At 41.7% G+C, this 27,237-nt stretch overlaps 2 protein-coding genes across 6 annotated transcripts in view; both read left to right on the forward strand.

Moving 5' to 3' along the window:
- Nucleotides 1–11,135, forward strand: part of ASAH1 (N-acylsphingosine amidohydrolase 1) — a 32,332-nt gene extending 21,197 nt beyond the window's left edge. For both annotated transcript variants that reach the window (XM_075931188.1, XM_075931189.1), the window contains exons 8-14: nucleotides 3,332–3,476; nucleotides 5,275–5,329; nucleotides 5,559–5,640; nucleotides 6,308–6,439; nucleotides 7,343–7,466; nucleotides 8,222–8,278; nucleotides 10,467–11,135. In XM_075931188.1, coding sequence (XP_075787303.1) covers nucleotides 3,332–3,476; nucleotides 5,275–5,329; nucleotides 5,559–5,640; nucleotides 6,308–6,439; nucleotides 7,343–7,466; nucleotides 8,222–8,278; nucleotides 10,467–10,556 — 685 coding nt within the window. In that variant the 3' untranslated portion in view covers nucleotides 10,557–11,135. The remainder of the gene's footprint in view (nucleotides 1–3,331; nucleotides 3,477–5,274; nucleotides 5,330–5,558; nucleotides 5,641–6,307; nucleotides 6,440–7,342; nucleotides 7,467–8,221; nucleotides 8,279–10,466) is intronic.
- Nucleotides 11,136–11,282: 147 nt separating this feature from the next.
- On the forward strand, nucleotides 11,283–26,056 carry LOC102453757 (general transcription factor IIE subunit 1-like). Of its 4 annotated transcripts, none has more exons than XM_075931183.1 (5): nucleotides 11,283–15,672; nucleotides 19,397–19,855; nucleotides 21,575–21,776; nucleotides 23,773–23,999; nucleotides 25,310–26,056. In XM_075931183.1, the coding sequence occupies exons 2-5, from the start codon at nucleotides 19,408–19,410 to the stop codon at nucleotides 25,684–25,686; spliced, it is 1,254 nt and encodes a 417-aa protein (XP_075787298.1). In that variant the 5' UTR covers nucleotides 11,283–15,672; nucleotides 19,397–19,407; the 3' UTR covers nucleotides 25,687–26,056. The 4 variants fall into 4 exon arrangements, with proteins under 4 accessions (XP_075787298.1, XP_075787300.1, XP_075787301.1 ...); XM_075931185.1 differs by having other exon boundaries at nucleotides 19,402–19,855; XM_075931186.1 differs by lacking the exon at nucleotides 11,283–15,672 and adding an exon at nucleotides 15,776–15,912.
- The last annotated feature ends 1,181 nt before the right edge of the window (nucleotides 26,057–27,237 follow it).

Consider the following 27,237-nt stretch of genomic DNA (forward strand, 5'->3'; position numbering starts at 1 on the left):
TGGGCGGCGATGTGGGCAGCATGTAGATGCAGATGATATTCTGTCATCTGGCAGGAAGAAAATGTCTCAAATACAGATATGCTTAACCTGGCTATCACTCTACTCTCAGGTTTTTGGCAGTTTTTATTATTAAATAACTATCCATATAGTTTTTATATGTCCCTAGTATCCCAGACCTACTGGGCACCTTGCTGCTTATAGGCATGTGAACTAAAGATTCAGCTGTGTAATAGTCTGAGAAATGTGGTCTCTAAAACAACTCAGTTTAGATTTGGGTTACAGATTTATTTACCATACAGGTCATTGTTTCCTTGACCTCTATCAGCAGGTTCACCATCTGCTTTCTGTCGAGAGGTTGGTAGTCTACTAGTTATTATATTTGTATTGTTATGACAAATATAGTGTTTGTAGCCGTATAGCCGTATAGATTCTCATAGTTTCTTCCACTCACTTGGTTTGAATAATCTGAGCTCCATTGCGGGGCAGTAGTTTCCCTCCCAACTCTTTTGTTAACTAAGAATTTCATTTCAGAATTTCATTTGTGACGAGTTCAATCACAAGGGTTCCCCTTGCGACTGTCATTTGCTGTGCTGGTCAAGCCACTGAGCCTGCCAGCTTGCTCTCTGCTATGCCCCACCACCCTGCCCTTCTGGGCCAGAAGCTCTGGTCTCCCCCAGCCAAGGCACAGATTTGAAGTAGCAGCCCCCATCAGATCAATACAGATACTATGCCAGCTCAGCTGTGGGAGAGCTTAGCTATAAGGCCAATGACAGCACCCTGGAACACCGCCCCAAAGAGGATCAAAACTCAGAATAAATTCATCTTACTCTGTATAAAAGTTTTACACAGAGAAAACTCATCAGGTTAGCTTCCTTTTTCAATAAAAGAGAGAGATGCACAGTGGTTACTTCCCCGCCCCCCCCCCCCCCCCCCCCATGTAACAATTTACACTGGACTTGCTTATAAAAATGTTGTTTATTAAGTGTAAAAAGTAGGATTTGAGTGATTGCAAGTGACAACAGACAGATGAAAGTAAATTACTAAAACAAAGTAAACAAAACATGCTAATCCTAATACACTAAAACTTGTTAAATGCCAACAGCTCTAATCCTCTTTCACGAGCTAGGTGGTCTCCTAGCTCGGGCCCAATCCTACCCCTCTTTTAGTCTTAGATGTTTCCAGCAGGTATCTTGATTGGTAGGAAGGGGGCTCCTAGCATCTAGTCACTTCCTATTGTTTGGTTTTCTACCTTTATATCCTTTTTGCAAAAGGCAGGAATTCTGTGTGTTCCGTCTAATTTTTTTTCTCACTTTGAGCGGAAAAGTACTGGATTCATAATGGGTTCCAGCATTAGGTGGTCTGGCCACAGTCCTGGCATGACCAACCACAATCCAGGCTTAAAGGAAAAACAAATATTTGCAGATTTGTTACTTTGAGCACCTAAGTTTCTGGCATATCAATAATGGCCCTCATTAGTACATTTTAGAATTACAGGCAGTCCCCGAGTTACGCGGATCCGACTTATGTCGGATCCGCACTTACAAACAGGGCCCTCTCCCTGGTCTCCAGCAGACCAGGGAGAGGAAGCAAAGCGGCAGAACACGCAGGCAGCGGGCAGCCCAGACGCGTCTGGGCTGTCCGCTGCCCGCGTGCTCCAGGGCTTTGCTCTGCTTTGCTCCCCGTCCCCCTGGTCTGCAGACCAGGAGGACGGGGAGCAAAGCAGCGGAACACGCGGGCGGCAGGCAGGGGGACGGGGAGCAAAGCAGAGCAAAGCCCCAGAGCACGCGGGCAGCGGACAGCCCAGATGCGTCTGGGCTGTCCGCGTGTTCCGCCACTTTGCTCCCCGTCCCCCTGGTCTGCAGACCAGGGGGATGGGGAGCAAAGCAGAGCAAAGCTGCGGAGCCTGAGGGCAGCAGGACAGCCACGGCGCGTCTGGGCTGTCCCGCTGCCCCTGTGCTCCGCGGCTTTGCTCCGGGCGCCTGTGGTACAGCAGCTGGGGCGCTGCCGGTTGGTCCCGTAGCGCCGCTGTGGGCGCTACGGGACCAACCCGGCAGCACCCCAGCTGCTCTGCCCCAGGCGTCCTGATTCAGCCACTGCTGGTCAGTTTCAGCAGCGGCTGAATCAGGACGCCTGGGGCAGAGCAGCTTGGGTGCTGCTGGGTTGGTCCAGCGGCGGTGCTACTGGACCAACCCAGCAGCACCCCAGCTGCTCTGCTCCAGGCGTCCCCAAGTCAGCCGCTGCTGAAACTGACCAGTGGCTGACTACAGGAAGCCCCTGCCCGGGGCTTCCTGGAATCAGCTGCTGATCGGTTTCAGCAGCGGCTGACTTGGGGATGCCTGGGGTTCTTAAGTTGAATCTGTATGTAAGTCAGAACTGGCGTCCAGATTCAGCCACTGTTGAAACTGATCAGTTTCAGCAGCGGCTGAATCTGGACGCCAGTTCCGACTTACATACAGATTCAACTTAAGAACAAACCTACAGTCCCTATCTTGTACGTAACCCGGGGACTGCCTGTAGTCCTTTATGTTAGTTTTTTAAAGAGATGTGTGTCTGCCTATGGGATATTCACTTCCTGAATTGCTGCAACTTATCTCCCTCTTTCACACAGATACCCTCTGCATATTAAATATAACTTCTGTCTTCTCCATATTTTTACAAGAATTGCCGCTGTTTCTTGCAAGCTTTATTGGTCTGAACTCCTCAGCATCTTCCAGATTTCTCCTGACTAATAGCAAGAATAATCTCCTCCCAAAAAACTTCCACTGTTCTTTAGCCTCTCAACAAAGACAACCCCTGCATCTCTTTAATGAATCCTGATAGTATTGTGTGTTTGCTTTCTCAATGACCCTATAGGATACGGGCATGACTGAGACTTTAAAGTCGGCCTTGCACAATGAAATTTGATCACCCTTTGTCCAAGAGGCATACAATATTGGGGTGCTTTCAAAGTCTCAGTAACTCCTGGAATTCCAGGTAGTATCGGCCAAAAATGGTCCAGTTACTGTGGCAGTTGACATCATTTCAAGACCTCTTACTAACAGAGCTAAAGTGGCTGGATAAGTGTTGTATAAAGATCCAGTTTGGCATTAAACAGTAGGATATGGACCAATATTGAGTCTTTACAACCATATGTTCACCCATAAACTGCAGTTTATAAATTTTGCTTTACACATTCATGCATGGATTTCTTTTTAATCCTTACGTCTAGCTAATACTACGTGTGGAATTAAGAACCCTGTTGCATTGGATGCATGTGTGCATTACTGTAATGCAGTTATATGTTGCAGTCTGTAATAATTTTGGATTAGCTGAGTTTTCTTTCCTTCTGCAGGTGGAACGTAAAAAATAGTTCTTGGATTATAACTCAGGAACTGAAGCCCTTAGTGGTGACTCTGGACTTCCAGAGAAACAACAAAACAGTATTTAAGTCTACAAACTTCGCAGGATATGTGGGCATAGTATCTGGAATCAAACCAGTAAGTATTCTTTGTTTGTAATGATACAAAACTTTCTAGGTTTTCCCTTTTTTAGCGCACAATTCACTTTCCTTCCAAGATCAAATAGCAAATATCCATCTTCACAGATTGTCCTCCGTCTTTGTAACTGAGCCCTTTACATGTAATTGAGAAGGAAATATACATTTCCAAAGAGTGGAAGAAGAAAGGATACTTGTTGAAGGCCATTGATTTGCGCAATTTCATTATAGAAGGAAACAACCCAAATAAAATACTTGAACTTTGAAGCAAGCTTGTGTAGCTAAATCTTAAAGAAAAAGGAAAGGAAAGAAAAATTTAAATGAGCAAGCTTTGTAAACATGTAAAAAGTGAGATCACCTGTGATTCCCAAAAAGGGGAACCAGCAAACTTAGTCAGGGTTCTTAGTGTTAATCTCTCTTCCTAGTAAATGTAGAGATGTATTTTAAATTGACTTATCTTGGTTTACCAGCAGTGAGATTTGGCGGTTACCTAGAGTTTAATCACTGTGACTATAAACATACACCCTTCCTCTCAAACTGGGGGCATTCCTCACTGCTTCCTCTTTTCCCTTTATTTTACCATTACCTCAGTCTTTTCTATGTGCTCTATCCAACTACTCTCCTCTACCATTTTAGTCCCCAGCACAGTAGAATGAGTTTCACCTTCAGTCCCTGTTCCTTCTTAACCTTTCTTCATCTTGGTAATTCCACAAGCCAACAACTTGGAAAGATCAACTTAGCTGTTGTGTTCTATTCCCACCCCACTAAAGGAGCAGAGTGTACATGAGGGAAACTTTTGAGGCTTTAACATGGAGTCTAATGCACACATTGGGGCTACGTCTACCCTGGCCCCTTTTCCTGAAGGGGCATGGTAATTTTTGAGATCGTAATAGGGAAATCCGCGGGGGATTTAAATATCCCCCGCGGCATTTAAATAAAAATGTCCGCCGCTTTTTTCCGGCTTTTAGAAAAGCCGGAAAAGAGCGTCTACACTGGCCCCGATCCTCCGGAAAAAGCGCCCTTTTCCGGAGGATCTTATTCCTACTCTGAAGTATAGAATAAGATCCTCCGGAAAAGGGCGCTTTTTCCGGAGGATCGGGGCCAGTGTAGACGCTCTTTTCCGGCTTTTCTAAAAGCCGGAAAAAAGCGGCAGACATTTTTATTTAAATGCCGCGGGGGATATTTAAATCCCCGCGGATTTCCCTATTACGATCTCAAAAATTACCATGCCCCTTCCGGAAAAGGGGCCAGTGTAGACGTAGCCTGGGTGTTTCATGTGTGAGGATAATGTGTAAGTGTGGTTCAGGTCACCATGTCATTGGGCAAGTGGGTAGATTGCGATCTAGTCTTCAAGCCTGGAAGTTCACTGAAGTCTGGTGTCGTTATGAAAGACTAAGCAAGTGGTTAGTTAGCAAGTAGTTAAAAAGGAGGTTGGTACTGAGGGGTGACTGATGTGCTGCTTCTGTACTAGTGTGGGAGAATGTCCCCAGCATTGACTTGGCACAACAGCAACATCTTTGTGGCTCACTACAGTAGGCTGCAAACCTTATGATCCAACTCCACTTCAGCCTTGTTTTACCCACATCTAGATTAGTGAGATTCTGCTGCATTTGTGTCTAATTTTGCAACCCCTTACTCAATGAGTAGTTCTACTGGTGTCTTCTGGAAACATTCTCACATAGAACAGATTACAGGACCAAGCTACATGTTCACTTTAAAATATAGTATTACTTTTAAATAGTTACTGACACTGCAACTTTATTATGAAAGCTAACTTAATTTTGTTTACTGTTTCCCAGGGAATTTTCACTCTTACGATGAATGAGCGTTTCAGTCTTGATGGTGGTTACATTGGTGAGTAACTGTAAGACTTGTTTCTTGAATAAATAGTAAAGTTTTCAAACGTTAGTGGCATCTACTAACTTACAAATAAGACTTGACATCACTGTCAGAGGTACAAGATAGGGAAACAGGAAGCTAACGCTAGAGATTATACAGGTATGTAGAAGCTATAAAAATCAGAAAGAAATAAGATTTTGTGTGTGTGTGAAGACAAGTTGTTACAATTGATGATTTTTTTCAGGAATCTTTGAGTGGATTCTTGGGAGGAGAGATGGTATGTGGATGGGCTTCCTCACCAGAACTGTACTAGAGAACAGTACAAGGTAACAATTTTTTTTTCTTCTGATCTTTCAGCGGCTTTGTTTACAGTGGCAAACATTAGCACTTGAAACCTCCTAGCTACTCTAAATGTTTAAAATCTATTAGAAGCTTGAAAAATCGATTGCCTATTTTGACAGAGGTAGATCTTTCTAGAAACTGGAAAAGGTTCCTTTTCTTGTCATGCATTTGTGTGTGTGGCTGGTTTGTTTTTGAGAAACCTTTCTTTCTTAAATGACATTAACAAGACTACTTCAAAACCTAGCACAAGTTGGAATGTTGACATGATATTGGAGAAAATGCATTGTTTTGCTCCAGCCCAGTAGGGGGAGTGTAACACACTTTAGTGAGTTATAAAAAAGTTTCCATTTTGGTCTTAATGACAATTAAACAGAAAACGATCCAGGAGACTTTTCCCAGTAAATTATAGGACTATACCATTTTTGTATAGCAAATCAGATTGTAAACATGAGCAGCTTCTATTGGGGAACTTTTACTTCCATAGGACTACGTAAAGTAACAACACTGAGTTGGTGTAAGTTTACTTATTGACTAAGACTGATAAAATGGAAAATACTTTTCTAAAGCTTCGATATTCAGTTATTCATAGGGCTTAAAGCACAGAGGGAAAAAATGTAGATTAACATGACTCTTCCCTAATGCATAATTTAGTTATCAAGAAGCAAAGGACCAACTGGTTAAAACAAGGCTACTGGCTCCAGCTTACTTCATACTGGGAGGAAACAAAACTGGAGAGGGCTGCGTGATCACTCGTAGCAGACTAGCGACCTTGGATATCTGGGAGTAAGTACAAGTTGCACCGCCTTAAACTGGGACACTCTCGTCCGGCAACACCCGGGTTTCAGCAGGACCAGGGATATTGCTGAATGAGAGTTCTGAGGCAGGAGGGCCAGCTGCTGAGAGCCCCAAGCACAGCGAGGCTGGTAGTAGCGGGCGAAGGGCCTCAGCAGCCTGGCGGCAGTAGCTGTGCCATGGTAGCAGGGCAAAGCAGCCCGGCAACCCAGCTGGAGCCGGGGCAGCCTGTGTGTGCCAGCCCAGCAGTGGGGTTGTGCTGCGGTAGCCCAAGAGGGGCTGCATGCCAGCCCAGCTTGCTGGCAGCAAAGCCATCTGCATCCGTGGCAGGTCAACAGCCCAACTGGGGACACATGCTGGCTGGCAGTGTGGCTGGGGCTGTGTGAGGCTGGAGCGGCAGCTATGGCAGTGCAGCTGGGGCAGCTGTGTGGAGGGAGTAATAGAGGGCTGATAGCAAGGGACCTTCCCTGGTCAGGCAAATTCTCTCAGCCAAGACTGCTCAGGTCCCAAAGGTGCTGGACCAGTGAGGTCCAACCTGTACGTTTAGGAGCAAGACAACTTCCATTGGTGTAAGTGCACCTATGTCTAATGTATGATCTCTTATTTTTCCCGCTTACCAAAGAGAGCAAGCTGACTCTAGTATCTTATTGCTTGATCTGTTAGGTTGTTTTTAAAACTTTTAATCCAAAAAGCAATGTTTTGATATAGTATCTGGCTTAGTCAGGAAGAGGAAGTTTGTAATCCTAAACAGCTATTTCACTAATCTCATCATGAATCTCAAATTCTTTAACTAGTGCTATCAGTGAAATACAGATATGGTTAACATAGGAGATAGAAGTGTATCTGTGGAGCATTTAATCAGGAAATTAACACACATTCACATCTCTTCTCAAGCCTTGATGCAAATGGGGGCACATGGTATGTTGTGGAAACAAACTATGATCGTTGGCAAGCTCCCCTTGTCTTGGATGACCGTAGAACACCTGCAATGAAGTGCATGAACCAGACAAAGCAAGAGGTAAATATTGTAAAATAACTTAATTTAGCATTTTGAAGTTCTGTGAACTGAAGCTACCTCATAGTGAGGATCTGCTCTAACCATTGCAGTTGCATTAGCTTGGTAACAAGAACATGCATGCAAGTCTTAAGGGAGTAGCCATGTTAGTCTATATCTGCAAAAACAAAGAGGAGTCCTGTGACACCATAGAGACTAAACAGATTTATTAGGGCATAAGCTTTCGTGGGTAATACCCACTTTATCAGATGAATTGGAGTAGAGTTTACAGAAGCATAGGTGTGTATATATAAGAACAACAAAAGAAAGAATCTACTTCGTTTACACAAGTACCCTCTATTTTTTTTTAATAACCATTTTCCTGCTCTGGCCTGAGGCTTTCACTGCTCTGCATTTTTAAACTTAAATTTCGGAAACATCTTTTTCTTCTGTAGTACAAACAGGTAGGGGTAGAACTGATAATATAAAAACAATTCCTAACCTAAATACAGGAATTGCTTCATACATGAGTGAAATACAGCAGCTGACTTAACAGGTACCTTATGCTATAAAACTGCCATACCTGTATCAAAGTCTAGCCTGCCAATCTCCCATCCAGAAGATGGTTGGGGAGTTGCATATTCTTTCGGTCTGCTTTATCTTTATAGGTTACACAATCAGCAAAGATGATAGATCACTGTTCTTAGCATGATCTTGTTACATAATTTATGTAAACATGAGCTACTGTAAACCTAGCTAATTGCACTCTTCTCTTTCAGAACATCTCCCTATCAACCATCTATGATGTTCTCTCCACAAAACCTATCTTAAATAAGGTAACCATATTTTCCCATTGCTTGCAATGGTGGTGTATTTCACAATGTGGGCACATTACTTGAGACCAGATTCAGTGGAATTTCACCTTTTTACTCTGGTTGATCTGTGTATATTTTGGTAGAAATTTGAAACAAACAAAGCAAAACCCCTTAGTCTTGAAAATGTAAAAAAATAACCAGGAAAACAGTTACTGAAATATCAGTGAGAATGCAGTGATCATACCAGTTTGTAAGAGGATGTGTAGCAAATCCAGTTAATTCAAAGAAATGAGGATGACTGTCTCCTCATTTCCGATAGCAATCAAATTACACAAGCAGGGGAAAGCACTACTATGACATTACTAGTAAAAATTTCCTCAAAATATGTTTGCAGAGTTCTCAGGCACTCTGCAAAATGTATAGAAAACCATTTAACCTTGTATCTGTAAATAGATGAAGCAAAAACACTTGGCTTGAGATTTGACTGAGATCAGATTCACCCTTACCCAGGAATTTACAGCTTAAAGATCCAAGGAATAAATCCGGTCTAGTTTGTTTACAAATTGACTCTCCCCACACACATCTGTCCTCCTTAGTGCCAGGAGCAAGGAATGTAATGTCAAGGAGCATGGAAGAGAAGTGTTGATGTTGGTTTTTTTGTTTTTTTTTGTTTTTTTTGTTTTTTTGTGACAGAGATAAATTGTAAGATAATTTCTCCTCTTATAAATACAGACTCAAATTCATTACCGAGATTCTGGGCTTTCATTAAGGATCAGTACAAAACTGGTTAATTAGCAATCCACATAATTTAGAATTCTTCTAACTTTTGGGTTGCAGCTCAGGGTGCTACTTCCCAGCATGTTTAGAGTTTTTCTCTTAACATATAGAATGGACACTTGTCAGTTCTTCAGTGGGATTAGGATTAAGTCTAGTTACAAGTGATCATAGTGGTTATATCCTAGGTTTTGGTTTTTTGTGTGGATAGCAGGAACATATATTCATATTCTTGCTTTTACAGTATTAATGTAATACAGGCAGTCCCCGACTTACGCGGATCCGACTTATGTCGGATCCGCAGTTACGAACGGGGCTGCGGAGCAAAGCCCCGGAGGGGCTCGGGCAGCGAGGCAGCCCAGGCGTGCCTGGGCTGCTCCGCTGCCGGCTTCCCCGAGGCTTTGCAAAGCCGCAGGGGGGCTCGGACAGCGGGGCAACCCAGACGCGCCTGGGCTGCTCCGCTGCCGGCTTCCCCGAGGCTTTGCAAAGCCGCGGAGGGGCTCGGGCAGCGAGGCAGCCCAAGCGCCCCGCGGCTGTCCCGCTGCCGGCGTCCTCAGAGGCTTTGCTCCCCGTCTCCCTGGTCTGCTGGTCTCCAGCAGACCAGGGAGACGGGGAGCAAAGCCGTGGAGGACCCAGGCGGCGGGACCGCGGTGCGTCTCGGTCCGCCGCCCGCGTCTTCCTGGTCTGCTGGGGTGTGGGGTGTGGGGGGGCGCAGCTAGTACGCCCCCCCCCCCCCCAGCAGACTAGGCTTTTCTCCGGACGCCTGTGGCAGAGCAGCTGGGGCGCTGCCGGTTGGTCCCGCAGCGCCGCTCTGGGCGCTACTGGACCAACCCAGCAGCACCCCAGCTGCTCTGGTCCTGATTCAGCCGCTGCTGGTCAGTTTCAGCAGCGGCTGAATCAGGACGCCTGGGGCAGAGCAGCTGGGGTGCTGCTGGGTTGCTCCAGTAGCGCCGAGGAGCGGCGCTACTGGAGCAACCCAGCAGCACCCCAGCTGCTCTGCCCCAGGCGTCCTGATTTAGCCGCTGCTGAAACTGACCAGCGCTGACTACAGGAAGCCCGAGGCAGAGTTGCTCTGCCCCGGGCTTCCTGGAATCAGCTGCTGATCAGTTTCAGCAGCAGCTGACTTGGGGACGCTTGGGGTTCTTAAGTTGATTCTGTATGTAAGTCAGAACTGGCGGTCAGTTTCAGCAGCGGCTGAATCTGGACGCCAGTTCCGACTTACATACAGATTCAACTTAAGAACAAACCTACAGTCCCTATCTTGTACGTAACCCGGGGACTTCCTGTATTTCATTAAACCGCATAATATACAAAACTAGAAATATTAGACGCTAAAAGACAAATAGTTGTTGTTCTCTCTGTTCCTCAATGACTATCTGAAATAAGTAAAATGTGAATCACAGGAGGAATAACATGAGTTCCTTTCTCTTGCTAGCTGACTGTGTGCACAACACTGATGGAGGTTTCGGAAGGCCGTTCAGAAAGTTATCTGCGGGAGTGCATAGGTTCCTGTAGTCCTTGGTGATCCTTCACCCACCTGGGATGAGCTCTGCCTGTGGAACTGGATGCCTGTCATTTAAAATAACTATTCCTCTGAAAAGGGGTTCTTCAGACTACACATTTTTTATGTTTGATGGCAATATGCAAATAGCCACAAATGAAGGACCTGTCCTACATTGGATCTCTTTGCTTCCTTAATTATTGGCAGTTCAGACAACTGTGTCCTAGTATTCCTTTGTTTATTCTTCCAAGTATCTTTTCTGTAAGTGTAATTCAACAATCGCCTATTGGTCCCTGCTAATTTTTGTTACTGCAGTTGTTCAGAACATTTCTTTTTGAGATTAAAGATATTTTTAAACGACAACATTTTATTAACATAGCACCCTCTCCCAGTATGAAAGAACTAGAAATGGCATTAAAAGGCAGTTGATTAAATTAGTTCTGCTACTTTTTCTTTTCACAATAACAAATTAAGAGTAATAAAGTTGTTTGGAAGAATGTTTAATGCTGCTAGTTCCATATTAAGAATGTATTTCTAAAATGTCTATGTAAAATGACCTATTCATAAAGTAACTCTTATTACAATAAACAAGCTGTTGGGGAATGTATTGTGTTTAGTCTGGAACAGAAGTGGTCTTCAGTGGTTGGGAGATTTTTATCCATGTTATCTTGTTGGTATGACTTGTGCACTCTAACAAAACAAAACAAAACCAAAAAAACCCTAGTGTTTCAAAACATATATTAGCACTATGCAATATTCCTAGAGAATATCTCTTTATTTTTTTGGCTTCCAAAGTGTCTGTGTCTGAGTCACTTGTGCACAAGACACCTATGCATACATCTGTAATCTAATTTACTAAGTCTGTCACTTGCAACGAAACTAGGACATTGCAAACAGCTTTTATAAAGAAGGGAAATTATCCTGTGAGGAACATAAACACCAATTATTAAATTAACAGATACTTTCATAATGGAAAGCTGAACAGCAGAGAAGGAGGATGTATTTGCATCAGGAAGTATTTCAAAGACCAGTAATGTTGGTTCTATTATTCAATTGTTAGATCGTTACAGAGGACAAAGGAAATATAGAAACCAGAACTAATAAATTGGGATGATGCTGAAATTGCAAGGAAAAGTTTAAGATGCTTATTAGAGCTGAGTAAATGTGGTGTGGGGTTTTTTTCTGTTCATGGGTAGAACTGAAAAAATCAAAAAAATCCACTTGTTTCACAGTGAAACTGATTTTGTTGTTCTTCTTTGGTTGGACTGAAATTTGTTCCAAGTGATTTTTTTATTTATTTCCCCTCTTGTTTTTTTTTTTTTTTTAATTTCCCCTCCTCACCAGATTTATTTTTTTTTTTATTTTTTTTTAGGTTTTTTGCAACCTGTAGCTAAGTAAATAGCAACTTTTGAACAAAACAAAATTTTTAAATAAAAAGCCAAACTATTGCATTTCAAAATAACCATCATGAACAGTTCCAACTTAAAAGCCAAAATAGTGTACACACATCATTAACTTGTGCTCTATGTACTTGGGGTCATACTGGAGGTTTTTTCACTTACCCATCTGATACTATCACATAAGTTCAAAAAATTTCAGAGAAGTGCTGTCACACACAAATGGCTATTTTGAGTACTGATTTTAATTTTAGGAAACTATTGGTATTTGCAATAGTTAATAAATATGAGGGCCTTGTGTATCAAATGGTTGTGATTGCTATTATAACTTTCTGGCTTTTCAAGCTATGAAAGAAATTAGATTCAACAGTTTGTTTCAGCAGGTGCCAGGATATATCATTAAAATGGCTTAGGAGACTTTGTCAGTAAGTTTAACTGCATCCAAACAGAGGCTACCTTCTGTTAACATAGCACTGTCATTTCGGGGATTTTTTTTTTAATATATGAAAGGAGGGGGGGAGTATAAGAGACTAGATAGTTTTCTCATGGTGAGTGAAGGCCAATGTTTTATATTCAATGGCCAAAAATATTCCTAAAAAGCAAGATTTCTTAAGTTTTTTAGTATTCACTGTACTGTAGTGCTTAACTGTTTTAAAAAACAGACAACAGAACTAAATGTGATTAAGAATATGTTGGTCATGCATATGTTAAATTCACACTCTACTTTAAAATATTAACTGGTTTCAGACAGCTGCATGCAACTTATTTTACTCCATACATTTGCAAAGTGCTGAAAAGATGAAAAATCATTGCCTCAATATTGGGTGTTAAATAAGTTAGGAGTTTTTGAGTGCATGAGCCATAAACCTACACTGCATTTTCAACAATCATTTGATGCATGAGATCATAATGGGCAGATGATACCACCTTATATACTAGAGGTGGGCAAGATTTGGCCTGTGACTGCGCTGCTGCTCCCCTGCCCCCAGGCCAAATATCCCCTAAGGATAGGAGATTGCACAATCTCGTCCTCTCCCAAGGGATTCACAGCACCAGAGGGAGCTACCTGCTGTTCAGAATGGCTGGCGGTTTGCTCTAGGCACTGTGTGCCCCTGGTAGAGTGGAGGGTAAAGATTTTGCACGCTCCACCGCCCTCAGCAGTGGGTCATGCCTAGAGGGCCTGGGAGCATATGAAATCTCCTCTCCCTGCCAGGGGTGGGCCATGCCCACAGGGAACAGCCCCTTTTTACCTAAGGCCCCACTGCCAAAATTCATGAAGTGGCCCCTCTGCAAAAATTATTGCCCACCCCATCCTATACATAAGGTTGTAAATGCTTTGTTAGAGTTTGGGAGGGGGGGGGGGACTCAAATGATTGAAATACCTACCTTTTGGCATTTGAACTGCTGTTTGTGCACTTTAAGAAACATTCATTTGGAAAGGATGGACTAAGTGCCACTAGCAATTTTAATACATTCAGAAAAGGGAAGAAATTCATTTTTTATTTTAATTCTAACTTTTAAAAGGTAATTATGAAATGTTAGGAAAAATCAGTTTATATGATCACTGTTCTAAAATCACGCTTTATTAAAATATATCATTATTGATCCTCCCTCCCCAACTTTTTTTCCTACACTCCCTCTTGTGTTTTAACAGTAGGCTAGTCAAATTCAATCAGCTATTGAAATAGTTTCAGTATGCAACCAAAAATGTAGGTCTTGGCAAACTGATATGTGGAAAAGCATTCATACTCTCTAATGCTTAAACATGCAATATGCACGTATGACCCAGCATCTCTTTACATCCATAAGAACTGTGCATGAATGGCACTGGAAATTTTTTATGAACTGTAAAACCGGTTACTTGCTTTGCAGGATTTCAAGGAGTGAATTAATATGGTTATATGTGGAATTAGTTCCAGGCCTCCAGCTCTGTGTAATTATGAGCAAGAGTGTATGGTTTTTACCAACAGCCTCTTAAATTTAATGTATATTATAGATAGCATTTGTTTTGTGTGTGAACAGCTGCAGAGCAGTTCATACCTAGCATATGAGCAAAGTGTTGTTCATCTGTCCCTTCTGGATGGTGTATCAATTTCTAGATAAATCAAAGGAGTAGTAAGTGCTTTAAGTACCCCTACCAGTCACAAAATCACTGTTTTACCTAAGGTATTAAAATAAAATAGTCATGTTAGCAGACAGCCTAAAGCAGCTGCAATTAAACATTTTAAATTACTCGTGAGGTCAGCAGTGTTACTGGATTCTTGGCACTTGTGTAATATATTTTTTCAAATTCTCATCAAGTGAAATAAATTAGACATACATTTTTCTCAGCGAGTGATCAACCATTGGCACAATTTACCAAGGTTCATGTTTTATGCTCCTTCACCAACAATTTTTAAAATCAAGATCAGTTGTTTTGCTGAAGATCTGCTCTAGGAATTATATTGAGGAAGTTGTGGAGCCTGTGTTATGACTGGTCCTGTCCCTGAATTCTTGCACCCAATGTTTTATAGGCTTAAGCTCCTGCAATCACACTTGGCACTTGACCTTGCAAGCTTCTCTATTGATTTTAGTGGGGCTCTGCATGCACACAGGTCCTCCCACCCCACCCGCACCTCCCTGCTAGGCAATTTCCAGGAACAGAAAACAATGTGGTGAGGTACTAATATGTGTCATGTGCTTGTAGAACTCATATGGTCATCCTCTAGTCTCCACAAACAGGAACAAATGGAAACATGTGTAGGTGATGTTGTCTGATAATCAAACCATGGGACTTGGAGGTCAGCTCTGCAGTGTTCTAAGTCTGGCTCTGACACCCTCTGGCCTTGTCTTAATTTTTCTATCTTAGTTTCCGCCATCTAAACATAAGATTAAATTACCCTCTTACTTCCCTATGTCATGCAGATGTTGTCAGGATTAACGTCTTAATATCTGCAAAGGGCTCCAAACATGAAAAATACTGCTGTACATAAATAAGTTCCATTCTCTCTCCTGCAGGAGGTAATCAAACTATATTGCTGTGAAAATGCTAAATGTAGAGTTGCCAGGTGTCCTGTTTTGAACTGGACAGTCTAGTATTTGAGCTTTCTGTTCGGGAAACAAATTGAGAAAATATAAATGTCTGGTATTTTCTGAAGATGTGATGTAATGTCAAGTGTGTCCGGTATTTTTGTTAAAACCATTTGGCAACCCTAGCTAAATGCAAGTTAAAACTGGTCAGGCTGACGAGCTGTTGTACAACCAACTAAAAGGACTTGGGTTTAGCTTTAGCTTTTTCACACTGAAAAAAAAGATTTTCTGTCAGCTTTAGGAAATAAGTAATAGAAATCAGCTTAGTAATTCCACATGCCCACTGTTGTTTTCCACATTGCTGAATTATGCTGATAATATTAATCTTCTACAGAACAGCTAATGAAGAAGGCTACTTGCTGATTGCACTAACCATAATAATTTCAATCTCTTGGCTGCTCTGGTATGTTTGTTTTACAATGATATTTGCATTGCTGACATTTAGCATGGTGTAATTTAAATGTTGATTTCATTCAGGTGCTAGAGAATTACTGAGTGCGGCTCCTTTCAGATGGCTATCAGCTGTAACTCATAATTGATAGGCCTAGGAAGAAGAAAGTAAAGAGTTAAGCTTGGGTGAGGGTTGCTTATGACTCTTTGGAAAAGGGCTGTATCTGCTACAAAATTAAATCAGAAACTTTCCAGGAAAGTTGGTCCTGCCTGCTCCCAAAGAGGTAATAATTAAAGGTTTAATTCAAATTTCTTGATGGTTTAAGACTTGCTAGAGGCTTTGATATAATAACAGTCCCCCTCATTTTTGTATTTTAAAATGTGTAGATTGATCAAACCTAGCACTTATAGAATGATTGTGAGACACTTTTTTCTTCATTTCTTAATACTTATGGTAAGAAATTAACCTTGAGTAACTGATTTTTGAAAATCCTGCTACACACATTGTGTAGGATGGCTTTTAGGTAAGTAACCTTATGTAAGCCTTATGTAAGTAAAAACAGCTCTGAGGGTAGTTTCCACATTCCTTACTCAAGACTTTTTCCTGAGTAGTAGAGCTAGCTAGCATACCTGATTGCCTATGAGCTAGTGGAGTTTGGTTGTATTTTTTTTTTTTTAACACTAACACTGGCAAGTGATCTCTTGGTGGTGGGAGGGTTAGTTCCCATTCCTGTCCACGAGAGAGCTTTGGAGCTGCGGGATGGAACAGCTTTCTGGATGCAAAGCATCTTCCCTTCATAGAAATTAAATGGGCTTTGCACTTGTTTGGAAATTGAAAGTTGTGTGCAGTATCTAATAGGCCCTGTTAAATAATGCATTAGGGAACTCCCATTCTGCTGGAACCAAATCTGATCTTAACAATGGTGTGGGCTACAGCTGACCTAAAACACAATTTTAAGGAGAACTGTTCCTAAATCGTTCTAAAAATCAAAGTCATACTTGTTCAAGAAGTTGCAAATATACTTGGCTTCCTTGCATGGGGACTTGAGATGCTGATCTGGCAAATTATGGAATGTAAATAGATCCCTGTTGAAGCTAGTAGGGCTCTGTGTCCCAGCAGCTCAGAGATTTGCTCCTGTCTCACAAGAAGCCAGAAATTATGGCTCCTAGCAGTTAACTCTAGGTCTCCACTATCATATTACAGTGCCTCCAGTTAATCACTTAATCTCTGTATCTCTACTTCTGTGTCTCAAACAGAGATAATACTGAGCTGATTCCCCTGTGTGGGCACCTATGCTATGGTCCTCTTGCTTAACGCAAAGCTGGCATTTAGTTTACAGTCACTCCCATGTAATGACTTGGGGATGTGGGTGGGAAAGACCTAATGAATATGTGGGCCAGCTGTCAGGCCAATGAAATTATTTGCAGGTGAGAGTATGTTACTACACAGCTTAAAGAAAGGAAATTTAGATAAGGAAAAAAGGGTCCTACTCCAGCCAGCGAGATGCCATGATGTGCAGTGTCAAAGCAGCATTGCTCGGTAGGGAATGTGGGAGTGGTTGAGCTATTCTCTCACCCCTGCCTTTTAGTCAATGGTGGGATTGTCATCAGGTGAGGACCCCCACTGTCTCAGTGACCGGTAGGAAGGGGTGGGGCTCTTTGGAAGGACAATGGCCTGCAAGAGACATGGGATCTTACTTTCTACCACCCTCAGTTACACACCTCTCCCCTCTGGCTCACTAATAGCTGCTTGTCTCTTCTGGCAAGAGAATAGAGCTCCTGGGCTCTACTGCTTCTGCCAGTAAATTCCTGGGTGGCTTTGGGCAAGTCTCTTAGGAAGTCAGAGAAGCTATCTATAAAATAGGGTTAATGTTACTGAATTACCTCGCAGGGGGACAATGCATTGTTTATGTATTAATGATTAAGTAGATTATTGTAGTGCAAAGTCAATTGGTGTCTGCTGCAGCTTGGCGTAGCCCTGCACAGAGGAGATGGCTACTTACTGTCAAGAGCATAATTGTACTGCATTTCTGAGGAGATCAGGATATACATAAAATGAGAAATACAAGGTGTTTGAAGAGGGGAGAGAGTTTGGCAGAAGCATTTACAGTGGAAAGTGAATCTGATCTAGGAAAACAATGACAGAGAAACAGCAATGTGGCTCCTAAGCCATGCTGAAATGGTGGCAGAGTAGTTTAGGCACAAATTTTGAGCTCATTAGACACCCCTTCAAACCTGAGCAGAACTGGGTTAACTGTTTATCCTCAAGGTAGATAGACTGAGCTCCACGCAGTTTGCTGTGAGAAGTATTCTGACTTGGCCTTAAAACTGGAGCTCTGTGTGAACTTTGGAGAGTATATGAGGCATTTTGCAAGAGGAGAAAGTTTGCTCAGTGTCATTACACAAACAATCCCTCAACTCATCCACCCATCTTGTGCCTCAGTTGAAAGAACTGAGAACATGGCCGCACATTCCAGCTGAGCTTTATGTATCTATTTTGGAAAGTGCTCTGGATAAAAAATGCTGCATGAAATGTTATAGGATAGTGCACAACTTTCACCTACTGACTCAAGATGGCTGCTTTATTTGGGACGTACTCAGAGAACAGGTTTTCCTCTGCTCACAGTGAATAGTAATGGTGGTTATGAACTTAACTTCTATTATAGTCTCTAATTTTGCTAACTAGACTGATTAGCAACAAAGCCACCAAATCTGTGCTATATACAAGCGCTGGACACCAGTCCCAACACAAGGGAAAAATCCCTGTCACAATCCCAACCCAAACCCTAGGTAGCAATGGACCAGGTGAACAGTTTTATACTGCACCCTGTTACAGGAGGATGTTGGGGGAAGCCTGGAGTAGGCCTAAGACCTCTTTCCCCTGCCTCTTCTGGGTTCCTGGACATTTGGGCTATGTCTACACTACAAGGTTTTTGCACAAAAACCTGCAGAGCATCCACACCTCAAATGAGCTCTTGCGCAATGAAATGGGCAGTAAAACGGCAGAACAGAGGGCTTTTTCTGCTGTAGGTAAACCTCCTTTTCTGAGGCATAACTGCTTTTAGCGCTACCGCTATTTTGCAAGAAGGCAAGTGTAGATGCTCCTATGGGAAAAAGCACAGGTGCTCTGATGGCTCTCAGAGCTTTCTTGTGCAAGAGCATCCATGCAGTGTGGATGCTCTCTTGCACAAAAGCACATTGTTTTTATGATGTGCTTTGAGGTGTGGATGTGCTCTTGCGCAAGAACTTGTGTAGTGTAAATGTAGCCTCATTCCTTTACAGTCTGGACAGAAGTCAGTTTTGATCTGAGGAAGTGGGTCTGGCCCACGAAAGCTCATCATCTAATAAACCATCTTGTTAGTCTTTAAAGTGCTACATTGTCCTGCATTTTGACAGAAGTCGGGTGTTGAGAAGATAGTTCTATCTTTATGCTGCTCTCTTGTGTTTATAGCTTAAAATGGTGTCACATGAGGTATGTTAAACTATTTTATTCATTTCATACCAGCAATCACGTGACACTGGCAGAGATTTCTGTTTAGCCTTGTAAATTCCACACAGGGCACACAATGTTCACTTCAGACCTAACTAGCATAATCTACAAATCGAGCTGAAAGCAAACTATAGTCTGGACGGCAGGGTAGGTGACCTTCAGAAACCAAGTTATCACCACTGTTCCCTGTACCTGCAGGAGACAGCCTAAGGGAAAATTCTTCAGAGGAACCTGACTGAATGTTTCAAACCCCTTCTCCCACACTTTATTCTGTGGGCTCTTACTCAGCAGGGGACATCTGTTACATGGACACTCATTAAACTGCAGCTAGGCTCGTAAGCATTCAATAAGATTTGAGTATCCATATGTGGTAGTGCTGAATGCAGATTTAGGCTCCTATTGAAAAAGCAGAATTGCAGATGACCTTCTTTGGAACATCTCTGGGTCTGATCTATCCACAGATTAACCAAACATTTTAATGATGTGTAGGTGTATACTAACATTGTTCTTTCTGACAGTTTAGTTCCTGATGGGAGATCAAGACATTATTATAGAAGTCCCTGCAACACTGAAGCGGCTGGCCAAATACATGGTGCGTGGCTTCTATGGAGTAGAGTATTCACTGGTCCTTGACGTATTGATCCGATACCCCTGTGTGAAGGAGGATGACTTGTTGCTGCTACTCAAGTATGAACGCAAACAGTTGCGCACTGTCCTCAACACACTGAAGGCAGACAAATTTGTTAAGCTGCGCATGCGAGTTGAAACAGGGCCCAATGGGAAGAGTACAAGGCATAATTACTACTACATCAACTACAAGGTACTGGTTGATGTTGTGAAGTACAAGCTGGATCATGTGCGTCGGAAGATAGAAGCAGATGAGCGGGATTCAACCACCAGGTCCTCTTTCAAGTGTCCGTCTTGCTTCAGCACTTACACAGACCTGGAAGTAAATCAGCTCTTTGACATATTCACAGGTATTGCAGCTAGACTGTTCATCTGCTCTCATCCTGCAGGAAATCATTGGCAGTATTAAATGCAGCTACACCTGTGTGCCTTTTGTAATAAAAACAGGTTGGTTGGATTTTGTTTGGACTTTTGACCACCAAAAAGTCCAAGGAACTAACTGGGCTTATAGAGTGGGTTGTGGTAAAGAGGGAGGATATTCTTGTAGCTAAGATACAGTACTGGGATTAGGATTCCCAGGGGTCCGACTTTTGAACTGGACAGTCCAGTATTTGAGCTTTCTGATCAGGAAACCAATTGAGACATTATAAATGTCTGGTATTTTCTAAATAAGATGACATTACATTGCAATCTACATAACAAGTGTGTCCTATATTTTTGTTGAAACCATCTGGCAACCCTAACAGGGATTCAGATTTTAGTTTCAGTTCTGCTATGGACTTGGCCAAGTAGTGTAACCAAGTCATGTGTGTTTTAACTTCCTCGCATGTAAAATGTAAGTAAGTTGCTCATTTCTGAGGTTAAATTAATGATTGTACGTGCGTGAAGATCCTGAAGCAAGATACTATTAGGAATTAATGAAGTACAGTATTTCAATTTGTTTTAACTAACAGTAAATAATCTCAATACCAGAGAGGGGGAGGGTATAAGCATCTCCTTTCTACAGACAGGGCAACTGAGACACAGGTCCGTGTCTTCCAAAAGCCATGTAGCAAGTGGGGGGCTGAGCTGTCAATAGAGCTTGGGAGTTTCTTCAAGCCAACAGAACAAGAAGTTGCATTTCAAACTGGCTGGACAGCTCAGCCCCTGACTTGCTACATGGCTTTTGGAAGACTCCGTCTCTCAGTTGCTCTGTCTGTAGAAAGGAGATGTTTATACCACCCTTCCCCCTCTGTTTTAACCAACAGTAAATAAACTCAACACCAGACTGAAATACTATACTTTATTAAATTCCTAATAGCAATCTAAGGGCACTTACACTATGGACAGCTGTAAGGATGGATGAACAGAGCCTGCTTTGTTTTGTTGTTTGTTTATAAATAAGATTGGAAGGGAAATTTGCAGTGCTGTGTGCTCGCAAAATCCTCAGGCTTGTAAACTGAACAAATTTAATCTGTAATCCTTGAAACAAAGATGGAAGCTGCTGGTGGTAACAGTTTGGGAGTAAGACTATATACTTCAAACAGGTTGCTTGAGGTAAAAGTACTGGTTTTCATGCACGGCTTAGCTAGAAATCACTCCTGTACTTAAAAGCACACTGCTTTAATATCAAATCTACTTAAAAATATTTTACCTCTTCTTCCATGTTACTCATGTTAGATGTAGATCATGTTACATCTAAGATGAGTGAATGAGTATAAGATCTACAGAGAGAAGAAACTGACTATACAGAAGATTTTGCCAAATGCACAACATATCTCTTTCCTCTCATCATTTGTGTGGATCTTTCGTGTAGCGAATGTGTGCAAAATCAGATGCAAATGTGAATCCTTAAATTGTTCCTGAGGATTCAGAGGCAGGAACAATATCAGCAACTTAATTAATTTTTGGAAATTAATGACTTCAAGTTTATTTTTAATCCCTTCAACCAGTATAACCTGTTGTAGCACAAAATTGAGTTGATTTTTCAAAAAATTTATTTGGGTAGCAGATTCCTTGGTAAAGATCACTGCTAAACTTTTTTGCATCTTTTAGTAACACATGAATTTCAAACTGGGGTTATGTTGCAGAGACTTTCCGTTGCACCTACTGTAATGCTGAAGTTGAGGAGGATGCTTCTGCACTTCCCAAACGAGATGCTCGAACCTTGTTAGCAAAATTTAATGAACAAATTGAACCCATCTTTGCACTACTGCGTGAGACTGAAGATGTTGTTCTACCGCATGATTTGCTTGAGCCTCAACCAACAGAAATCCCAGAACTATCAGAAAGGTATTTTGAGAAATGTCTTCTCAATACAAGTTCTAATGTAAGGAAGCAAGATGTTTTCTGGCTCACTTCAGAGAGTAGCTTGAGCTGAAATTGTAATCTTTCCTTCTACGTAAGTGGAGCACAAAGTAGACAAGATCAGGAGGCAAAATGATTCTCGTTAGAATCAAAACTTGACTTTCAGAAGTCCACTAAGGCCTATTTTTACATAAGGAATTTTAGTTCTGATAGCTGTGCATCTAAGCTTGCTTTTGTGTGTGTGTGTATGCCCTCTTTACCAGCCTATCCCTTCTCTGTATTTGCCTAGGAAGTTGCTACTACATGATTTTATAGGCTCTCCTTCCTGCCTCTTATTTTTTCAATGCCAATCTCTTCTTTCTATTTCTCTCCAGCCCAGTTACTTGCTCTTTTGCTCCCAGAACCTTTCACTTGTCTTAATTTTCCATTCTACATTCAAACATGCCATTATTTTCATTTTCTTTTTTTTTTTTTAAACCCCACTGGATTCACTCTCGCAGAACCTTTTTTCTTCTCTCGTTTGACCTCCATACCTTGGGTAAGCAGCCTCCTATTCTTTTGCCACATGGCTTTCCCCAACTTTCCTTCACTGAAATGACTCTTGCCTATGTTCCTCCTCATTGCTGATACTGTTACCAATGACTCCCAAATCTGCCTTATCAGGTTTTTTTGTGAACTTTGCCACTTAAGTCCCATCCTCTTCCCTTTCCACAATCTTTCCTATTGCCCAAGCTTGTAGGTTTGATGTCAAATTTGATTCCTCTCTGCCTCCTTTCCAGCACTCCAGGCCCTCAAGCACATCGGCTTCCTTTTCTACATTTCCTAAATTCCAGTCCCAAAACTATTCATTGGTAAGCTTTGCTTTCCTAGACTACTGCTATTTATTCTGTACCTACTTTCCAATTTCTATCTTCATCCCTATTTAGATCTCTGCCAGCACACCTACCAACATCTCCTTGTCACCTCTAAACTTTATCATCCTTTCACAAAGCCTAGAATATCTTTAATGCTTCTGTGAAACAACTTCCTACTGAATAAGTGCCAAGTTCCATGCATGGATGCTAATAATTCTAAAATCCTCTGCTATGCAATATTCTAGTTTCACTGCTCTATTTCTACACTATTTGTCTTGTTCTGTATTTAACTACTGCTTAACGTACAGACCTGTCTTGTGTTTGGCATATCTATAGCAGGTGGCACTTTAAAAGCTCCTTAAGTAGTGAATGTGAAATGTGTGTATTTACCTGTCAAATGCATTTTTTTCACTTTTTTTAAAAAGCAAGAAGAGAGGTCTTTCCATATCTTACATTATATTTCTCTCGATACTTATGTTGGCTACTCTCTCATATTTTGCTCTCTACTGTGGGAGAGTGTATGTACTACTTCACACAAGTCAACCTGTAGCATTCCGTGCCAGAATGTTGTGATGGTCAAGACTAAAACAGGGTTCAAAAAAAGAGCTAGAAAAAATAATGGAGGATAGGTTAAGAGGAGCAAGGAGCTATTAGCTAGGATGTGCAAGGATGGTGTCCTTAGCCTCTATTTGCCAGAAGCTGAGAATGGAGGATAGGGGATGGAATCACTTAATGACCTGCTTTGTTCATTCCCTCTGGGGCACCTGGCATTGGCCACTGTCAGAAGCCAGAATACTGGGCTAGATGGACCTTTGGTCTGATGCAGTATGTCTGATCTTATGTCTTGTGGGGGGGAAAAAAAATGATGCAAAAATGTATTTTAGAGGAGGGTATGCAGCTATTAAGGACTCAGCACTACATACATTAATCATGCATTGGGAAGGAGAATTTTATCTGTTAAGTGTGGCCAGCTACATCACACTTTAATCTTCTAAGTTTCTTTGATTGTGAGGTGGTGGTCGTGGTGTGTGTGTGTGGGGGGGGGGCAGGGAGGCTTTTAAATACGTGGGCATTTGAGAGTGATACCTCCCTCCAAGCAAGAATTACACTTTTTTTTTTCCCTTCAGCTTTGAACAGAAGGTATGTTCAAGCATCCTGGACTCCAGTAGCCGTCCTGAGAAGTGGGCTAACAAGAATTCATCTGTCAATAATATGTATGTTCAAAACTTGGTCATTGAGGTCCAAGATTCTGAGCCAAAGAAAGAGAAAGAAAAGGTGACTAAAGAACATCCTATATGGATGTCACAAAGTACTGTAGAGGGAGCATCTTCAAATACTACTGACACCAATGTTGGTAAGACAAAGTTTGAGAATCTAAGACTGGAATATATGCTTGTGTTTTCAATGGCCATCTGGTTAGGGTTGTGCTATAACTAATTCTCCCCTCGGCCTCACTTTAGTAGGTGGATGCTCAGCACTTTTGAAAACTGTCTTCATGTAGGTACCTAAATACAACTTAAACTTGCTTCCAGAACCAAGTTCTAAAAAAACCCTGTCTTTAGTAGCCTTAAGTTTTAAAATAACTACTTGTTACATAGAATCCATTATTGTAAAGCTCTTCCAGTACCTTCAAAGAGAGACCTCTGAGAATAGAGGGTTCTTGATTGCAGCAGACAAAAGCATAACAAGAGTCAATGGTTGGAAGTCGAAGCTAGATAAATTCCTGCTGGAACGAAGGTGAATGCTTAGTCGTGGTATCTAATCGTGGAACATCTTGCCAAGGAATTTGGTGATTTGTTTCATCCCTTGAAGGCTCTCAAGACAGAATGAATCTTTTAGAAAGACACCCAAACTCAATCTGAATCTATGGTATGAGGTAAGAGTAGTTGATACTACTACTTTCTCACCTTTTACAAATATAAATCTATACAGGACCAGATTATTCAAATGGTAATTCAGTGTGTTCCCTAGCCTAGAAACACTTTAAAATGTACTAACTTTCAAAAAATGCTGAGCACCCCCACCACTCTTTGAAAATTGTTCCTTTTTGAACAGAGACTCCTGACTCACTAGTAAAAACACTGACATCAGCCTCCAATAGTTGAACATGAGAGGCTTGGGTTGTTCTTTTATGAACCAAGATGTGAAGATTAAAAGCAATATTCTGTATATAATGCTGGAGATCCAGTCTATTGATTAGAAGGAAATAAGCATTAGCCAGAGGAAAAATCATTAGACTAGTTGAATAAAATATGATCCTGTTCAGAATTTCAGTGGGGGGGGGGGCAGTAAAAGTGACAAGATGCAGCTTAAAATTAGAATTGTGTGTGAGTTTCCTAACTGATGCATCTGGAGCTGAATTTCAGAAAAATCAGGGTGCCATGTTTTAAACATTGAAATAGGTATGCTTCGTATTAGGTACTACATTTGAGATGGCTCTTTAAAAATGTAAAGGAGAGCTAGAGATACAGTTACTGTCCATATCTCCCCATTCTACTTTAATATGCTGCTTATACCCTGCTTATAAATAAATAGGAAACCACTCCCTTATGAAAGATGTTTTTGGATTGTAAATGTCAAACATTTACAACAATTGTTCAAAACTACCAGTCTTTTTACATGTTGATTCTTTGTGGCTTATTTGGTGCTTTTATTTTTAAACAGAAATGGATGACACTGTCAAAGAAGTGGTTACTGATAATGAAGTAATAAGGACTCTTCTCATCCATGAATCGAAGTCTTCCTCTGGCACAGGGCATGCCCCTCTTCTTGCCCAAAAAAAGCTGCATGAGTCAGAAAGTGAAACCAGTGAATCAGAGGAGGAGTCCAAACATGCAAAACCTGTGGTAGTGAAAGCAGCAGGGAGTGACTTAGAACAAGACGAGCAGGAAACACTGGATCCTACAATAATGGTGGCTGGACAGCCCCACTTATACAGTGAAATTAATGACAATCCAGAGCTAGTGACACGTATGTCAGACAAAGAGAGAGAATCTTATATTAAGGTGGGACAAGAAATGTTCCAATCTGTCTTTGAGTAAAGGCATTTATTTAAAAAGCAGCTATACTGCACGTGTAAGTTCAGATGTGCTATGTGAAGTTCATTTTCATAATTTAGCACCCAGCAGTAGCTGGGTGAAACAAATGTAGAGTTCAGGATATCCTTGTCCATGGCGGTGATGCTGTCTAAATCTGGTCATTGGAGAGCTTTCTATTTAAATTTTGCTCCACAGCAACAAAGTGAAAATGTTGCAGACACTCTAGATTAAAAGTAAGGTTAATTAAATAGTTTTCATGTTTCCTGTTTGTGAAACAGTCCTAAATTTTGTTTAATATGCCTGGTATTGTAGTGAAAAGACTAAGTAATTCAATTCCTTAAGAAGCAGGATCAATAAATAAGTTACAACAGGACCCAATTTCTTGACTGCTGAATTAAATGCCTAAAACCAAGGGTTTGTCAGATCCAAAATAGTAAAAGGATCTAACAGGTAATAGTCCATCTCCTCACCAAAGCAATGTTAGATTAATTTCCCTTTACTAATAAGCGAGTTAACTCATCCCTGCTGTAACTTCAGTGCCAATGTAGTCAACAATCCTTCTGGACTGGATGCTACTACTGCAGTAGAGTATTCCAGACGGACAAGTCAAAGTGCTGTCCTTGCAACAAATCCCTGCTCCCAGATTTTTCAAGAGCAGGGTTTCCCAACCTATAGGTTGCCATTACATTTCAAAAGGGTCACCAAGTGTCTTCCCAGGTGGCTCTGTTCCTCCTCCTCCCCCCATTTTTTGAATTGTCTTGGGGATCCATTTTGACAATTCAGGAAGACTTGGTAACCCATCTGAAAAAGGTTGGGAACTGCTGTTCTAGAGTTATTACTAATGCTTAAAATCAAAACAATGAACAGTCAGAACAGCTTGATAATTTTAAAATTGTCTGGATTAGCAAAAATGGCCCTCCCCCCATACCCACACATCTGAAATCTTACCAAGTACTCTAAGTGATCACTTTTGGGATGAGAAGGAACTAAAATCTGGTGGTTGTTGTTAGTCTAAGGTGCTGCAGGACATTTTTTGTTTTTTCGGTTAGACTTACATGGCTACCTCAGACTTGCAGGGTAAAGTGTGAGCTGAGGTCCCAGAAGAGAGGTTCATGCATAGGAAACCACAGAATTAATGCAGTCCAAGGCTCCAAGTGCTCATTGCCATCACCTAATCGGACTTCCTGTTCAAAACAGGCAAGAGAATTCACCCCAAAGTATTCCTAAAGCATAGCTCGAGGGGGAAGATGAGTGTGGAAATCCAACATGATTTTAAAAGATTGGGATGTTAAGAAGCAGGTAGCTTGCTAATTGAGTAGTTGAGGTGGGAAGGCAGTTAAAGCACTCAGTCCTGGCTTGTGGTCCAGGGTCCAGAACTACCCCTGGTGTAGTTCTGCATTTAAATTGTATTAGTTGGGTGGAAAGGCAGCTTGGTTCAGTCCTGGCACTACCTGACATTAGGGTAGCTTCCAGACCTGGTATGTGCCAAGACAGAGCAGAGCTGCATGCTGCTAAACAATTTACTGGCAGGGGAGGGGAGGGGAGAAATGCATG

Source organism: Pelodiscus sinensis, chromosome 5, assembly GCF_049634645.1.
Source record: "Pelodiscus sinensis isolate JC-2024 chromosome 5, ASM4963464v1, whole genome shotgun sequence".
Taxonomy (NCBI): domain Eukaryota; kingdom Metazoa; phylum Chordata; order Testudines; family Trionychidae; genus Pelodiscus; species Pelodiscus sinensis.

Bases quoted from the DNA above. Each gene is read 5' to 3' on its own strand.
- LOC102453757 (XM_075931183.1), top strand. From the start codon at position 19,408: ATGGGAGATCAAGACATTATTATAGAAGTCCCTGCAACACTGAAGCGG. The intron at 19,856-21,574 runs GTATTGCAGCTA...GTTATGTTGCAG, and splicing joins GCTCTTTGACATATTCACAG to AGACTTTCCGTTGCACCTAC. The intron at 21,777-23,772 runs GTATTTTGAGAA...TTTTCCCTTCAG, and splicing joins ATCCCAGAACTATCAGAAAG to CTTTGAACAGAAGGTATGTT.